Source organism: Sorex fumeus, unplaced genomic scaffold (genome assembly GCF_029834395.1).
Source record: "Sorex fumeus unplaced genomic scaffold, SorFum_2.1 ptg000110l, whole genome shotgun sequence".
In the NCBI taxonomy this organism is placed as follows: Eukaryota; Metazoa; Chordata; class Mammalia; order Eulipotyphla; family Soricidae; genus Sorex; species Sorex fumeus.
In genome coordinates this window covers 2043777-2061095 of record NW_026606167.1, presented here as the reverse complement: position 1 = coordinate 2061095, position 17319 = coordinate 2043777, and the positions used below count along the sequence as shown (strand labels likewise).

General features: G+C 61.0%; 2 protein-coding genes across 2 annotated transcripts; one reads left to right on the top strand and one right to left on the bottom strand.

Annotated features, from left to right (window-relative positions):
* Positions 1-99: 99 nt before the first annotated feature.
* MSLN (mesothelin) lies at positions 100-11113 on the bottom strand. Its single transcript, XM_056135100.1, has 12 exons — positions 11020-11113; positions 4215-4250; positions 4035-4108; positions 2516-2603; positions 2225-2268; positions 2082-2151; positions 1729-1910; positions 1482-1637; positions 1233-1375; positions 1036-1163; positions 720-814; positions 100-419 (listed from the first exon to the last, which is right to left on the bottom strand). Exons 1-12 carry the CDS (start codon positions 11111-11113, stop codon positions 210-212), a joined length of 1320 nt encoding a protein of 439 aa, XP_055991075.1. The 3' UTR covers positions 100-209.
* On the top strand, positions 11085-15538 carry CIAO3 (cytosolic iron-sulfur assembly component 3). Its single transcript, XM_056135196.1, has 11 exons — positions 11085-11220; positions 11501-11593; positions 12171-12314; positions 12549-12681; positions 12888-13007; positions 13162-13280; positions 13688-13817; positions 14283-14355; positions 14520-14657; positions 14836-14993; positions 15075-15538. The coding sequence occupies exons 1-11, from the start codon at positions 11155-11157 to the stop codon at positions 15311-15313; spliced, it is 1413 nt and encodes a 470-aa protein (XP_055991171.1). The 5' UTR covers positions 11085-11154; the 3' UTR covers positions 15314-15538.
* The last annotated feature ends 1781 nt before the right edge of the window (positions 15539-17319 follow it).

Here is a 17319-nt window from a genome sequence, read left to right as displayed (position 1 = left end):
GTTTCTTTGCTCTGTCCAGGATGGGCACAGCTTCGGCATCCCCACAACACCAAAGCAGGCTGCAGTGACCACACCCACTTTATTGGTTCTCCTGGGACCTCCACAGCAGGGCGACACCCCACGTCTGGCGGAAGTCTGAGTGGTGGACTCAGGTCAGGAGCAGAGAGAGCTGGGAGCAGATGGGAGCCGCCCTGGGCCTCGGGTGCAGGTCAGACGCTGCCCCTCACATCCTGGCCGTCTGGGAGGTAGAGGTCCAGGTAGCCATTGGGGATGCCCCCCTGGAGTCCCAGTCCGAGCTGGTCCAACTCACTCTGTGGCGTGGACACGATCCACTCCCGCACAGGAGTACTCCACATCTCAGCCTTCAGCCCCGGCAGGTTTGGGCCCAGAAGTCTCTGAACCTCAGGGACAGTCAGGGGCTGCCCGAGCCCCGCAGGGGGTCAGCAGAGGCTCCTGCCCACTGAGAGGACTTGCACTCCACACTATGGAGCCTTCTCTCCAAAGATCCTGTCCTCAGGTCCCTCTTTCCCAATGTCCCTTGTCCTTCCCATATCCTGCCCAGAGCTTTTAGTCCCGCCCTGAGCTTCAGGCCACACCCACGGAACCTTAGCCCCGCCCACCAGATATGTGGAAGCCCCACCCACCGGTCTTTGGGCACGCCCCTGTGTCGTTATCCCCGCCCACCAAGCGCTCGGTCACGCCCCCCACCGTGGCCCTACCTTGACGGCTGCAGGCTGGAGCTGCTTCATTGTGGCCATGTCAATGGTTATGTTCCGCCTGATGAGATCCCGCAGGTCCTCCGTGGAGGCCCCACCTGCCACAGGGACAGCTCTGAGCGGGAGTCGGCTTTCCCCTGTGGCTACAGGCCCCCCAAGTCCGCGGCTGCACAGAGTCCCCACCCAAGCTTGCATGGTGACTCCCTGACCCTCTGGCTGAGGAAGGGCTCAGAGTTCTCAGGGTCAGCCCCAGCCCGGCACAATGCAGGGAGTGGCCGTGAGGGCCGGTGCCCGCAGCAGGGCTGATGCTGGCGCTCACCAAGGAAGGGCTGGACCTTGGCAAGGTAGTCAGTCCCTTGCAAGTGCTGGAAAGCTATGCGGGCCTTGTGGTAGAGGATGTCCAGCTGCTGGGGGCTGCACCCCTCCAGGTGCTGGGCCCTGATTTCCCTGGGGATACAGAGGGGTGGCCATGAGCCCAGGGCGGGTGTCCAACCATGCCCAGGACCCGGAACTCACCGAATCACGCTCTCCTGCACATGGCCCAACAGCTCAGGACTGAGTGAGCACACATAGGTGGGGACGAAGGCCCTCAGCGTGTCCACTGTGTCCAGGTCCAGCTGGCCCCTTCCCGCCACATAGCGTTTGATCAGGGCTGTTACCTGCAGGAGCTGGTCACTCAGTACCAGGGGACCAGGAAAGACCAGCCCCCAGCTGGCACCACCTCCCCCCAGCCTGCCTTTCCCACCCCAGCCCCCAGGCGCTCACCTGAGTATGCATTTTCCTCCCTTTGCTGATTTTAAGTAGAGATTTCACTGTCTCCAGCGATGTCACATTCCACTTGTGAATGTCCTCAGGAGTCATCTCCAGGAAGAAGTACCCCAGGCGGTGGATGAGGGACTCAGGGTAGCCCAGTGGGTAGCGCTGGGTGGGGAGGAGGCTGTGAGGGCCCAGCTCTCCCTGGGCGGCTGAGACTGCCCCACTGATGGTGAGGCCAGTCCTAGGCCACACTCACCTGGTCCAGTTTGCACTTGAAAATCCTCAGCTGCTGGTAGGTGAAGGGCACCTCGTCCACCCTGCTCATGTTGGCCTCCAGCAGCGCCGCATTCACACAGGCATCCAGCTCCCAGTCTTGGTACAGAACCAGGCTTTCGTCCACGCTCTGGGGCTTCCGCCCCGGTGGACAGGCTTTCTCTGCTGGGGCAGGTGAGGGTCAGCCTGCTCTTCCCATGTGCCCTCCTCTGTCCACTGATCCCAGGGTGATTCAGTTGTCACCCCGCAGAGCAAGAGACCCAGGAAGGGCTACGGTGTGGCTAGGTGAGCCCCCCCCCCCCCCCGCCAAGCCACCACTGAGGTCTGGGCTGGCACCTGACTGGCTCTGGACACAGCTCCGTTCAGAGCCCCTGAGGACGCGAGGCTGCCTCTGGACCATGGCGCCCTGAAAGCATGCACAGTTTGAGCTGAGCGTCTGGCTTCAGGGAGCCCCTTCACCCCACCGGGAGCACTCTTACCATTCTCCAGTCTTCTGTCTGTGCCCCGTGCAGCAGCAGGAGTCCTTGTGGGAGAGCAGGGCTGGAAGGGGTGTCGGAGCTCCGGGGCCGGAGTGCACCCGCACCCCTACTTAGGCTCAGGGGCCGTTTCCACAGCCTTCTGCTACCCAATTGCTCAGGGTGTGGATATCTGCTCCCCAGCCCTTCCTCAGGCCTGAGCCCCTACCACCCCACAGGGCACAGGTGACCCCCAGGTGCCAACCAGCCCCCTCTGGATCCACAGCGCCAGACACTGGAGCCTCCCTCACTCACCGAGGCTGACATGCAGGAGCAGGAGGCTGCCACGAGAACGGGGTCCACGGGACCCCAGTGCAGGGTGAGCTCGCCTTAGGGCCATGGTCTGTGGGAGGCAGAACCCTGAGGCCACACATGGCACCTTCTGTGCCACCATGGCCCTACTCTTGGAGCACCCAGGGCTTGCCCACCCTGCAGGGGGCCAGGTTTCTGTCCAGAGGCTCCAGCTGTGAGCCAGACCTGTAGGCACAGGTTGGTGCCAGGCTCCCACCCCACCCCGGCAGCTCCCCAGAGGGCAAGGCAGGAGGCTCATGCCAAGAGGCAGGTCTTCTGGGCTTGCTGTCTTTCCAGCGACAGAGCAGCTTAGGGCTGGGGTCCAGTGTCCCAGCTGGAGCATCTATCTCCTTCCCCTCTACCAACCCTGCCTCTACCCATCAATGTCAGAATTTGTCCAACCCTCAGTCTTGCCAGGTGAACAAGGTTGCAGGACTCTGAGGTCCGCAGAATCAGAGACCATAGACCCTTCTAACCTGCCAGTGGATACCTCCTTCAGCAGCAAGTTCAGAGTTTGTGGGCCGGGGGGGAAGGGATGAGGAGTGGAGGGGTTGTAGGGGTGAGGAGTGGAGGGGTTGTAGAGGTAAGGAGAGGAGGGTTGGAGGGGTAAGGAGTAGAGGAGTGGGGAGAGGTATGGGAAACTGTGCTCTGGGCAGGGTGCGACCTGCAGGAGCAAACACCTCCCTCCCAGCGCCCAGCGGCAAGTCCTCCTCAGTCCTGCCCGGAGCCATACCCCTCTGGGCACTCCCCCTCGGGCCTGCACTCCTGCATGGCACGCTTGACACCGAGCCAGTCTGGGGAGTGTCCTGGGAGAAACCTGCCTGGGCCAGGGGTGGGGACCAGACACCGGGCCAGAAAATGTGGGAGCAGGTGGGGGAGACGCTGGGTGAGAACTGTATCCCACAGGCACCCCAAGCCTCCCTGGGGCCTGACCCCCACCAGGAGCCGCCGCAGACTTGGGTCGGGGGGGTGGGGCGGGGAAGGCCCAGACTCATGGTGGCCCCTGTATGCTGCTGCCACCAGCGGGCAGGCTGGGATGGGCATTGCGTGACTCTGGCTGCTGAGCGCCAACCCCCACTCACTGTGTAGCCACTTCCTCAGCACCCCCAGCGACCCCACCCTGGCCTCAGCACTGGACTCCCTGTCCACTGGGGCCAGTGAGGAAGCGGCAGCTGGCTGGGGCTCTGGGGCAGGTCATTGGCCTGATGTGAGACCAGTCCGGGCCACACCTGGGTCAGGGCACTGGCCACGCGGACCCCTAGGCTCCCTCTGGGGGAAAACAGGGCAAGTGACAGACTGGTGGGCCAAGGGGCCACTCCCAGGCCAGCCTCCCCCACGTCTCCACCCAGAGTCTCTGGCAGGAGAGTCCAGTGCTGGCCTCCCACTTCACAGGTACAGAGTCTGCACTGGGCTGGGGTCCCAGGAAGGAGACCCTAGGAATCCCCGCCCCTCCCCAGACCTGCTGTTCTGACACTCACGTCACCTTGGGGACAGCCACCAAACCTGAGCTGCTCTGGTCGGGTTCCTCAGGGGGCTGGGGTCCAGCGGTCACAGCCTCTGGGGAGAACGGGGAGGAGCCGGCGCTGGGTGCGGCAGGAATGTGTGGGTGAGCCACCACCGGGGAGGAGCAGCCAGTGCCCTGGCTGGGGGGGTGGTGGCGTACCCTCCTGCAGGCCAGGTTTGAGGCTGGGGGCAGTGTCTGTGGGTGGGGGGCACCGTAAACAGGAGCGGAGGCTGTGGGAAGCACAGGGTGGGAGGTGCCGGGGAGCGAGTGGAGCGGCTGACCTGAGAGCACTGTTCCGGGAGCTTCCCCGGGCTGTGGCAGTGTGGGGAGTGCTACCTAGACCCCACTCCGCATCAGGTGGATGGGGGCCCGACTTCACACCTCTCCCTCCCTGAGGGGCAAAGCCAAGAACCCTGGATGCGAACTTGTTGGAATTTGAACGGATTTCTGGTCTGTGTTTGGAAACCGTTTCCTGTTGCCAAATGTCCCCCACCCCGCGGGGGCCAGATCCACAGTTTAAGAAGCCAGATTTGAGATGAGCTTCCGAGAACAGAGGTGCTTCGGGTTGTGGGGGCCGTGGCCCTCACCCCTGGTTTTCTCAGCCGGCAGCAGCACCCCGGGACTTCCTCTGTCTTGGTGATGGTGACGCGCCCTCTTCGAGCCTGAGAGTCAGATTTCAAGCCCTTCCCTAGGGTGGGGAGATCAGCCTCTGCCGCAGAACCCCTCCCAGGGCTGGGGCCAGGGACACAGCTCAGAGGGCAAATGTTTGAGGCCCTGGGTTCCATCGCTAGCACTCAAAATACCCACAAAACCTCCAAAATTTTTCCCGCGCGTGTGGGCTCATATCCAGCGTGGGCTGGAGCTGAGAGTCCTGAGAAGAGCCTCTGGGGAATAAGACCAAGAGAAGCTGGCCTTCTCTCCACCCTTCAGGGGCTGCAGCAAGTGACTGGAGCCGTATGGACACCTCTCAGGAACAGAGATCACGTCCTTTGAGTTGCGTGTCATTGGTTTGGTGCTCCTCGGCCAGACCTGCCTGCTGAGTGTACCTGGAACCTTCCTGGGCTTGAGGATGAGCCCCACAGACCCGAGACAGGCCCAGAGTCTGCTGTGTAGCGACCAGGGGACAGGAGCCTGCCGGCCACACAGCCTGCAGGGATCCTGACGGGGCCTGGACAGTCTGACGGGGAGGTGGGGGGTGGCCAGCAGAGGGCACAACTCCTACACAGTTGGGGGGAGGCAGAGGGGACAGTCCTGGGAAGCTAGGGAGCAGCCTGCTAGCAGAGGGGCTGGGGGCAGCAGGGAAAGACAGGACTCTAGGTCCAGCCTCTTTGGAAAAAGGAGGGTTTTCTCCATGTGGCTGCTGCAGCCACTGTCCCCACGGTGGGGGAGGGGAACTCAAGACCTGCAGCAGAGTTGGCATGGTATGCCGGGACAGGAGGACCCTGGACAGATATGCATGGACAGGTGTGCCTGGACAGATATGTCTAGACAGATGTGCCCTGGACAGGTGTTTCCTGGATGGTGTGCCCTAGACAGGTGTCCCTAGACAGGTATCCCTAGACGGGTGTGCCCGGACAGGTGTTCCTGGACAGGTGTGCCCGGACAGGTGTCCCTAAACAGGTGTGCCTGAACAGGTGTGCCTGGACAAGTGTGCCCGACGGTGAGTCCTGTGCAGGGGTGCTCTGGGCAGGTAGGTCTACAGTGCACCTGTCCCAGGAAATGGCAGCTGTGAGGACCAGAGGGTGCGCCCCTAGAGTCCGGAGGAGGTCACGGCAGGCCCCTCATTAGCTGTAATTGCGGGAGCTCGGCCTCCCAGGGCAGGGGCTGGATCACACCTGTTGACAAGCTGTGTCTGCGCCAAGGGACGGCGCGTGTGTTGATTATGCTGCTAATGAGGTGCTCATTGCCCGCGGTAATTTCCTTCAACAAATACTACCCTGTGCCTGCTGGCTGGGCTTTGCCCAGGGTGCCCGGGAGGATCCCTGAGGAAGCATCCTGCTCCGACCTGGGGCGCAGCTCGCTCTGGAGTGCTGCTGTCTCTCCGGATTTTGCAGCCACGCACCCAGGGCCTGGGAACCCCGCCTGAGAGCACCCTTGGCACCCACTGACATGCACCATGGTTCCCTTCACGAGCTGTGTGGTGCCTTAGCAATACAGTCTCACTGGCTACAGGGACGCCCCTGTCCAGGGCTGTCATGCACCGGACATCTCCTGCCTGACGGTGTGGTCACAAAGGCAGGGGTCCCATGTTGGGTAACATTGCTTTGTCCCGCTACAAGAAGCTTAGGTTTATCTGGTTACACCCATCAATCTGGTTACACCCATCACAGTGCTCCTGAAGGACTTCCACTTCCATTGTGTTTATCTGTAAACAGTCTTCCCTATACTCCCCTTCCCACCCAGTTAATCAGCTTTCCCCTTAATCAGACTTTGTTAATTTGTAAGATCAGTTTCCCAGAAATCTATGATTTTATACGTATGAGTGAAATATTGCCTTTCTCCTCTCCTTATGCCTTATGAATAGTTTACCTTAAAGTAATATCCTTTTTGTATAGATACAGGAAGACCATTAACATTATGCTTTGTAACTTAGGATTTGATTGGCCTTGAATATTATTCACTTCTGGGCATCTTTCTCGATTTAAGCGTCAGTTGCCCTTAGTTCCTACCACCCCAAAAGCAGGGTCCCGACGAGGGACTGAATGGACCCAGGGCAAGCAGTGAGCTACCCTGGCAGCGAAATGGGCCAGGCCAAGGTGCCACGATTCTTAACTATAAGTTAAGAATTTGATCATAGACAAATGCTGTCATGATCCAAAGGTAACGACAAGACTAGGATCCTGCTAGGGGTGGGAAAGACTATCTGGCCTGAGCACCTTAGTCTGAGATCGAGATGGCCCTAGGAGAGCAATTATATAAGTTTAAGATATTTCTTACTGTATCCATACAAAATGATTTATATTATTCTTGTATGCTCGTCGGACAAGGAGAGGAGAGGCACGCCCATGGGATTATGCTCTAGGGTGGGTCCTCCTGCTGAGGAAGGATCTGTCCTAGGAGCGGTCTTCCCTGAGGCCAAGATTTCTACCCCTATTGATTTCTACCCCTATTGATTGTGACCACACCTATGTGTAATAGTTCCCCCAATTCCTCATGCAGAGAGGATTTAACTGTACTGTAGGAGTGGGCAGGGGGCACAAGGAAGAAGAGAGTTCAGAGAGGATCAGAAGGAAGAGGAGGATGAAGGGGGATGGAGAAGGAGAATGAAGTAGCATGGGGGCAGAGACAGAAGGAGAGACGAGGAGAGACAGAGAGAGACAGGAGCAGAGACAGATGAGGAGAGAATCAGAATAAACTACGACTAATACCTACCAGCCTGGCCCTCGTTCCTTCCTCCGCCTGACCATCGCCATCGACCTCTTCGGGGTGGGAGAAGGGTGAGACTACCGAACGCGGGTGGCGGGAGAGATAGAGCCACCGCCGCTGTGGGTGCCGTGCCCCCCACTTGGTGTGAGTTTACACAGTCCCAGACCCAGCCCCCTCTGAGCTTCCTGAATCCCAAGCTTACTACGGGCTGGGTGGCTGTGTGTGACCCTGCAGTGTGGGGCAGTGGCTGAGGGCCCTAGTTTCCCCCGCCTCCTCCACGTGGGGCCAGGGCCTTCATGCAGGTGACCAGCCTCTCTCTGGTTTGGCCTGCAGAGCCCACAATCTGGAGGCCCATGCCCTTTCTCCTACCTCTCTCCCTTTGTAGCATTTTCTCTCTTTCCTGTGTGGTGCTCAGGACTTGCTCCTAGCTCTGCACTCAGGTCACTCCTGTCGGGATTCAGAGAACCACATGTGGTGTTGGCCAGCCTTGTGCAAAGCAAGCGCCTTACCCATTCTGTGCTTCTCGAGCTCCTGAATCCACTTCCTTACCGTCGCTCTAGCTAAGGCTAGTTCCACTGCTGAAAGCAGCAAATACTTGAAGCCACCCTTTGTTCAGGAAAATAATTCATATGGGGGCTGGAGAGACAGTGCAGTGGGCAGGGCGCTTGCCTTGCCCTCTCTGGGTTTGATCCCCAGCACCACCAAGGGTCCCCGGAGCCCCACCAGGCCGGCCCCAAGACCAAAATAAACCCAAACCAGCCAGGTGTGGTTCCAAAGACAAAATGAAAAATAGGAACTTGCTTTAGCAAAGACAACTCCCCCCATGGCTGTCACCCCCGCAGTGCAGTTCCTGGTGGCGGCCTGGATCCTCCTAGTGTACCCCCATGCCCAGGGTCTGTTCCCCTGCAGGTCACCCCGGGAGACAGCTGCCCAGCAACCCTGGCCCTTCCTGCCTGGCAGCCATGTGGGGTCAGAGCCGAGAAGCAGGAGAGCTTCTGGAGGAGAGCCAGCGACAGGAACCCCAGAGCCACAGGGCCCAGGCCAGAGCCAGGACTTCAGACAAGTTGTGGGTTCCCTCTGGGCCTTTGAGGGGGCACAACTGGATTTCAAGCCTCAGGGGACTGTGTGCCCCCCACCCCCACCCCAGGCCCATGGCCAGTCAAAGCAGAGGCCCAGCTCTGGACCTTAAGGTCAGTCACCCCTACCAGCCACAGCCTGGAGGGCTCTCTGGGGTCTCAGCTGGACTGGTGCCCCCATGTGTGTAAACGCTGGCAGCATTGTGCATGGGGAGCACATGGGAAATACTTACTAATGATGATGATGAAACAATTTGCAAAATATGAGAGCATGCACTGCAGAGTGTAATGTTGGCAGCGGCACCAGCACCCCAGGGGCGGTGAGTTAATAAAAGACCCTGGAGGGCTGCTCCACCCTCAGTTCCGCCCCATGTGTGCGTGTGTGAGACAGACAGACAGACAGGGAGAGAGGATGTGAGTTCCCCACCGGTTCCCACAGGGGACACAGGGATGTCTCCAGGGTGTCGTGACACCCCAGCACCTCTGGCACCTGGGGGCAGCCATATTAAGTGGAGGTCTGTGGCCCCTCCATTTTATTGTTTTGTTTGTTTGTTTTTGGGTGATGCTCAGTGATGCTCAGGGCTTACTCCTCGCTCTGCACTCAGAGATCACTCCTAGGCGGTACTCTGGGGATGATATGCGATGCTGGGGATCAAACCCAGGTCGGTGGTGTGAAAGGCAAATGCCCTCCCTGCTGTACTATCACTTTGCCCCGGCCCCTCCATTTGACGTATCGCTCTCTTATTCCTTTATTTATTTCAGTTTCTGGGCCATATCTGGTGTTCTCAGGGGTCACTCCTGGCAGGGACTGAGCCTTTCTGCTGTACTTTTTCCTGCCTTGACACAGCTTGGTCAAGCTCCGAGTTCATGTGTACTGCCAGGTACCCACTTGAAGTTAGCAATCAAAGGTCTTAGGTGGATGACAGCATCTTAGTGGACACAGGCCCCAAGTAACTGTGACAATTTTAAGTCAAGAGTTCATGAGGAGTCAGAGATTGTACAGCAGATAAGGTGCTTGTCTTACACAAGGCTGACCTGGGTTTGATCCACTACATACTGTGGTCCCCTGAGTAATTCCTGAGTGCAGAGCCAGGAAAATCCCCTAGCATTGCTGGGTGTGGCCCCAAACCAAACAAACAAAAAAACTTTAGTGGTGTTAGACACACCCACACTGTAAGCGACACCTCCACTGTGTTCCAGATGTTCTGTCTCTGGGGTGCGTGCTAGGGGTCAAACCGCCTGGCTCAGGCATGAACATCCTGCCCTGCTTGCCGGAGGGGCTCCACAAGCCCCACTGGAGGTTTCCTGTGTGGGAACGGGTCTTCCATCTTAGGTTTCCCTAGTTCTTGGGCTGAGGCGGAGGTCTGTGCATGGCAGGAGGTTTTTGTGCCAATGGAAGGAAATTTTCAGGGGGATAGTACAGGAGGAAGGAACTTCTCTTACAGGCTGGATTGAGCCCCACCATCACATGTGGTCCCCTGAGTTCCACCAGGAGTGATTCCTGAGTACAGAGACAGGAGCGAACCCTGAGCACTACTTGGTGTGGTCCAAAAAACAAAAAGAAAATTCTGGGAGAGAGTGAAGTGCTTTTCTTATTATTTATTTTTTGGGTCACACCCGGCGATGCTCAGGGGGGTTACTTCTGGCTCTGTACTCAGGAATTACTCCTGGCGGTGCTGGGGGACTATATGGGATGCTGGGAATCCAACCTGGGTCGGCCACGTGCAAGGCAACCCTACCGGCTATAATATCGCTCCAGCCCCAAGTGAAGTGCTTTTTTTTTTAATCAAGGAAGGACACAATTTCAAAGAGAACCAACATAGCTTGTCCAGAGGTCTGAGGCAGTTGAGGTCAAGGGCTGGGGTGCTGGCAGGGGAGGGCCTGGTTCAGTCTGGCGGTACCCCCTGCAAGAGAACAGAGGGAAGGGGAGATCCCTGGGGTGGGAGGGAGGGCGTGTGAAGGGCAGAAAACCCCTGGGAGTGTTCCCAGCCTCTCGGCAGGGCTGAATCCCTTGGGCCTTGTTTCCCAAGTGGCCTCAGCTAGGGCTGGCTGAGGGAGTTGCCAGGGAGGTGCTCTGGGGGGCTGCTGGCTCAGCACTGGTGAGTCCCTCTCAAAGCACAGCAAGTCCCCAACATCCTTAGGTTAGGGCTCTGGGCAGGACTAGGCCCTGGGGCTCCCCTAGGAGGCACACTGCACCCACCACAGATGCACAGGCCCCATGAGCCGCCCGGGCAAACCCTGCGCCCCGTGGGGCTGATCCCCAACCGCTGCCTCCCCAGGGAGGCCACCGTGGAACAGCGCGCTGGGCCAGGGCGGGCACAGGGGTGCGCGGGCGGGCGGTGGTCGCGGGCACCACGTGGGCACAGCGGTGCGGGACGCGCCTCCGTGCCACCCGGGGGCAGCTTAGTCTGCACCCCGCGCTCCGCCCTTTACCCACGCCCGCGCGGGACCCGGCGCACGGACTGCGCGGAGCAAAGAGGTCAAAGGGCAGAGGGCAGGGCGTGCGCTGGACGGGGACTCGCCCGCAGGGGGCGCCCGCGCCAGGTCTCTGGCGGGCGCCTCGGCGTTCGGGCGCTTTCTGGCAGCGTGGCGGAACCTCGGGTCGTTTCGCGCCATTTTTGCGACATTTGTGTTGTGGGTACGGCAGTGTGGCCGCTATGGCGTCTCCTTTTAGCGGGGCGCTGCGGCTCACCGACTTGGATGACTTCCTCGGGCCGTCGCAGGTGGGCTGTCCCGGAGGGCGTTGTGCTCAGGGCATGGCTCCGTCGACTTCCTTCGGGGGGACCCGAAGCAGGAGGACGGAGCCGGGGGTTAGGTGTACACGGGTGCGCGGACGGGAGCGGGCGGCGCGAGGCCGCAGGCTCTGCGGGCGGGGGCAGGGGCAGGACCGCCGGCGTGGAAACGGGGGCCGCGGGTGACCGAGGTGAGAGTCGGGGCGGGCCCCGACACTTACCGGGTCCTCCCGGAGGAGCCTCAGCCCTGATTGGGATCTGCTTGGGACAGGAGTGCATCAAGCCGGTGCAAGTGGACCGGAGGCCAGGGGCCGGCTCGCCCAAGATCCACGTGGAAGATGATGGCAGCTACGTCCAGGTCAAGGTGGGTTCTAGCTGCGCGTGGTGTGCGCGCCCGGTGCCCACGCCCTTGTGCCTTGGTGGTGACACTGTGTGGTGGGACCAGAAACATCAGTTCCAGCCAAGGACCTGCAGACACAGACTTGGGGGTGGAAGGTGCAGGGGTCTGTGTCATTTCAGGACAGATACAAGCACCAGAGTCCCTGGCGTCATCTCCCATAGTACCCAGGAGGTGATGTGGGTCAGGGTTTTGCGAGCAAGTAAGTGGCATTGGGGAAAGTTCTCTTCTCCCGCTTGTAGTCACTTCTGGACACTTGCAGCAGGCCTGAGGGGCTCAGCTGGATGCCCACTACACCTAAGGAAAGTTGCCCTGGGCCAGAGAGATAGTACAGGGGAAAGGCACTTGCCTTGCATGCACCTGACCCAGCTTGCATATGGTCCCCTGTGACCCATGAACACAGAGCCAGGAGTAAGCCATGAGCACCGGCTGGGTGTACTCAATAACCAAACAGGAAAGGAAAGTCGCCCGCGATTGGAGAAGAGAAGTGAGGCTGCCTCTCAGCTTGTAGTCCATAGCCTGTGCATGACTGCTGTGCTTCCAGGATGGAGGGACGCGGAGGCTGGAGAAGGCCCGTGTCTCACTGGACGACTGCCTGGCCTGTAGTGGCTGTGTCACCTCGGCCGAGACTGTCCTTATCACTCAGCAGAGCCATGAGGAGCTGAGGAAGGTTCTGGAAGCAAACAAGGTAGGCCGTGGTTAGGCTTCGACACTGCATGAACCCAGCATCAGCCCCAGCACCCTCTGCTCAAGTTTAGCAGCTGCCCTCTTAGGCAGACTCCCGTCAGTGAGGGCTTCTGATGCGGTACTAAAGTGCCCAGCCCTGGCTGTGGGGTTCTGGTCACTCTGGCTGCTGGAGTCGCAGGCACATCGGTCGTACGTGTCTGAAGCACACGGGCTGAGCATGTCCCTGGCTTTGCAGTTGGCAGCACAGGATCAGCAGAGGCTGGTGGTTGTCTCGGTCTCGCCCCAGTCCAGAGCATCGCTGGCCGCCCACTTCCAGCTCAACCCCACTGACACTGCCAGGAAGCTGACTGCCTTCTTCAAGATGCTGGGTAGGGTGGGGGCGGGGGTGGGGGGACACTGTTGGGGCCAGGACATGGTCTCTGGGGCTTCAGGGTCGCCATTAGCGGGCTGGCCTTGGCCTCTGTGTATGAGAGCGGCCCTGGGGCTGCACTCTACATGGCACCCTGCTTGGGGGGGCCGGGGCCGGCAGGCTGGCTCTCTCAGGCCCCATGGCAAGTGGCCGCCTGCCTTGCAGGGGTGCACCACGTGTTCGACACCAGCTTCTCCAGGAACTTCACCCTTCTGGAGAGCCAGCGGGAGTTTGTACGACGCTTCCGGGCACAGGACCTGCCTGTGCTGACCTCTGCCTGCCCAGGTGATCCCCGACTGGATAGGGTGACCAGGTGCAGGGCGGGGGGGTACACCAAGAGATGCCTCCATGCCCCAGACATGCACAGCGCCCGGCGTCCTGCAGGGGAGGGGAGGCTGGTGGCGCCCACACCCGCCTGGACCGTGTGTCTCTCACCCAGGCTGGGTCTGCTACGCTGAGAAGACCCACGGCAGTGTGCTTGTCCCCCACATCAGCACAGCCCGGTCCCCGCAGCAGGTCATGGGGGTCCTGGTGAAGGACTTCATTGCCCAGCGGCAGGTGAGTGACCAGCAGGGGGGGTGGGTTGTGAGTCTGTGCCAAGACAACCTCTTCCTGGAGGTGCTTGGGGGGTCCCAAGCCTTCCTCGGTGCTTCCTGGGCATCCTCATGAGCCTGGCTGGGTCCTGGTTGCTGACACAAGGTGCAGGTCATGAGTTAGGGAGGCCCCTGCAGAAGGGAGGGAGCAAGTGTCGCCAGGCTGGGGAGGAGGGTCTGGGCACCGATAGTGCTAGCCGGGCCCAGGCGTGACCTGCCCTTCCTTGGCCCGTGAGCTCTGCCCTAGTGATGAGCCAGAGAGCCGTGACAGGCAGGTCAGTGCTTAGGGCCCTGCCATGTTCTTGAGTAAGGGCACAGATGTCTGAGCCCGGTCCCAGAGGGGTCCGGGTGTGGACATCACGCTTCCTGCAGCGTGTGAGCCCCGCCGCCATCTACCACGTGACGGTAATGCCGTGTTACGACAAGAAACTGGAAGCATCCAGACCTGACTTCTTCCGCCCAGAGCAGCAGAGCCGTGAGGTGGACTGTGTCATCACCACAGGTGGGCCTGCCTGGGCTCGGGGCACAGCAGGCCTGTCCCGGCCTTCCCTCTGGCCCTTCTCCCCTGCTCCCGCCTGCGGCTGTGGGAGTGGCACAGTCTGGAGCTGCTTCCCGGCCTTTGTCTCCTGGTGCTAGCAGGGAGGGGTGGGGAGGGGTCCCCACAGGGCAGCTTTCCTGAGGGGCTGCAGAAATGGGGTCCAGGCTGCACCTTCCGGCTCCAAGCCAGGATGGAGGATGCACAGCTCAGCAAAGCCCCTAGCGTGGGCCTGTGAGCCTGTGTGCCAGTTGCAGGGCCGGGGGAATCTGCACTCCGCTGTGCCCCCGGCCCCCTGTGCACCCTCCTGTCTGAGTGGGCCCCACATGGCCATGCTGGACAGGCCTGCTGGGGCCAGGGAAGGGGCAGGGCAACCCCTGGCCATGGAGGGACTTGGCCCTCCCTACTCTGAGCCTCTGCTGCCCCCCACAGGAGAGGTGGTCAGGCTGCTGGAGGAAGAGGGGGTGTCGCTGTCCACACTGGAGCCAGCCCCTCTGGACAGTGTGTGAGTCCCTCATGGGATCCCCCTCCTTGCTGGCCCCCTCCCGCTGGGTCCCTGGTCTGTGGACACTTCCTGGCAGTCATGTAGGATAGAGGAAACGGTCATGCCCAAGCTGCCTCTTGGCGCAGTGAGTGCCCAGGCGAGCCAGGTGCCCCCGCTCCTCCTAGGTGTGATGATCCCGGTGCCCAGGAGATCACCAGCCATCGGGGCGGAGGCTCTGGGGGCTACTTGGAGCATGTGTTCCGGTATGCAGCCCGTGAACTCTTTGGCATCCACGTGGACGAGGTCACCTACAGGCCCCTCAGGTCAGTGGGAAGGGCTGGGTTGGGCGGGGGGTCCCTGCCACGGGCCACAGCTCTGACCTCGTCCCCTATTCGCTGCCCGCACACGCTCCCGTGCACCCGAGCCAGGCTTGCTGCCTGTCCTCCCTGTGTCCTGCCGGCATAGAGGTGCTGCTGACCCTCTGGTGGCTGTCCCCTGCAGGAACAAGGACTTTCGGGAGGTGACTCTAGAGCGGGAGGGCCAGGTCCTGCTGCGCTTCGCCGCTGTCTATGGTTTCCGCAACATCCAGAACCTGGTGCAGAAGCTTAAGCGTGGCCGCTGCCCCTATCACTACGTGGAGGTCATGGCCTGTCCTGCAGGTATTGGGCCGCTGGGCGGCAGGGCACGGCGCATCGGAAGCCCCAGAGCCACCCTCTCCCCTGCCCGCTCTCTCCCCGCAGGCTGCCTGAATGGTGGGGGCCAGCTCAAGGCGCCCGACACGCCTGGCACGGAGCTGCTGCAGCATGTGGAGAGGCTGTACCGCGAGGTGAGGACAGAGGCGCCTGAGGACGTGCCTGGCGTCCAGGAGCTGTACCGGGACTGGCTGCAGGGCGAGGACTCGGAGCAGGCCACCCGCTTGCTGCACACCAGCTACCATGCAGTGGCCAAGGCGAGTTCCGGCCTCAGCATCCGGTGGTAGCTGCCCACCAGTCTCCAGCCAGCGCGCAAGGACACTCCACGAATCAATTCTGGAACCCTCAGGGCCTCCGCTGTGGGGGCCTCAGCATAGCAGAGGTGGGGCTCCTCGCCCCCCACCGTCACCCCCAAGCTGTGTCTACAGGGCAGCGCAAACTGGTCTGGCCCAGCCCCACCTGTCACTCAGAACCAGGTGTTAACTGCACTGAGTGGGGACAGAGGAGTTTTGTCTTTCCACAGCTGACCCCACTTCCCACCCTGGGAAGGTGACAACTGGACTTGGCCCAGTGTGGCCTCCCCCTGTAATAAAGGCCCCAGAGCACCTTCAGGTGTGTGCTGCACCGGAAAACGCTGGCTTTAGTTGATGCAGAAGCCCCGTGCTTGGCAGGGGTCTTAGAGGCACTTTGAAGAGAGTCCAGAGGCCACTGGCCGAGGCTCCAAGGGTGCAGGAGGCCCACAAGTCACTTGTGGTGTGGTGTGCTCAGGAGGGGTCCAGCCTGCAGCCTGTTCCCATGCCCACAGCCCGGAACTGCTCCAACGCCTCCCCTGGTGTCTGGATAGCTGCTGGGCGGCCCTGAGCCATCCTGGGAGGAGCCAGAGCCCTGCACAAAGTGGCTGTGTGCCCTCTTGGTGCCAACAGCGCTGGACATGTCCTTTTCCGCCTCTGCAGTGACCATGAGCCTTTGGTCTTCCGAAAGCTTTGAGCAGACATTTGCTCCAGCCCTGCGGGATGCCAGGGTGGGCTCTGGTAGGCAGCCCTGCCCCTGCCCCTTGTCCCCCTCTCTGGGCTCCCAGCCCACACCTCTGCACATGACAGCTTGATCCTCGCATGACGGTTGGCTCCACCTTCTGTGCCAACTACAGGTTGCTGGCATGTGCTCCTGGCCTCAGAACAGCTGGAGGGCCCCGAGCAAGACCCGAATGTCTGTCCCCCACATGTGCCCTGATGGCTGGGGTGCCCTCAGCCACCAGCAGGGTGTCCCCGGGGAAGGGCAGGGTCAGGTGCTCCATAAAGGTGCTCAGGTGGTGGGGGTGTGGCCTGGTGTCGCCAGGTTGTGCCGTGGGTGGCAGGGGCAGGCTTCGAGGCAGCTCAGCTGATCATACCCGCAGCTCTGCGGGCTGGGTCACTGGTCAGTGTGTGGGTGCGTCGCCAGCCCCCCCCACGGTAGAGGCAGAGCGGGTCACACCCTGCCCGAGGACTGCCCAGCACTGCTCCTTTCACCAGGGTGGCAGGCGCTCAGCATGAGGGTCAGTTACACTTCCTCCAGGCCCCAGTCTCGGGCTGAAAGGAAGTTGGAAATTGGTGGTCCAGGGGTCAGCCCCGTGCCTGGGCAGCAGGCAGGTGGGGAGAGGAACTGCAGAGCGCACAGGGGCGGGCCCACCATTTCCACATCCTCAGCCTCCTGGGCACAGCCACAGCTACTGCCGCCCCTGTGTGCCTCAGGGACCAGCACCAGGATGGCTTTTACCTTCATGGTCCCAAGCTCAGTCACCCCGTGCCTCAGAGGCATCTGGCCTGGGCCCCTTCCTGCATGGAGCCGAGCTGAGGCCAGCACAGCAGGGGCCAGCGCAGGTCTCAGCTGCAGATCCTGTGTCTGCAGGGCATGGCACTCAGCCCACTGTCCACTCAGAACACACATACAGCACATGTTCTGGGGGCCGTGCACACTCCTGGCAGCACCTGGCACTTCCTCCAGGAAGTCCTTAACATTGGCCCTGAACTCACCTACCCTCTGTACCCCCTTCCCTCAGCTAACAGGGGCACCTGCCAGCTGGGCTCCCAGCAGGTTCCTGCACTCAGCCCGCCTCAGGACACACCAGGTGAACAAGTGTCTGAGTGCTGCGGTCCTGCCCAAGTCCCCCCATGCACTGAGAGTGCAGGGTGCTAGAGGGCAGTGGAGAGGACGAGGCACCCAAAGGCGTAGCTGCCTTTGCAGGAACTGGGCGCCACCCCACCCCTCTAACCACAGCTGCCCCGCCTGTGCCCAGGACCCAGAGGCCCTGGCAACC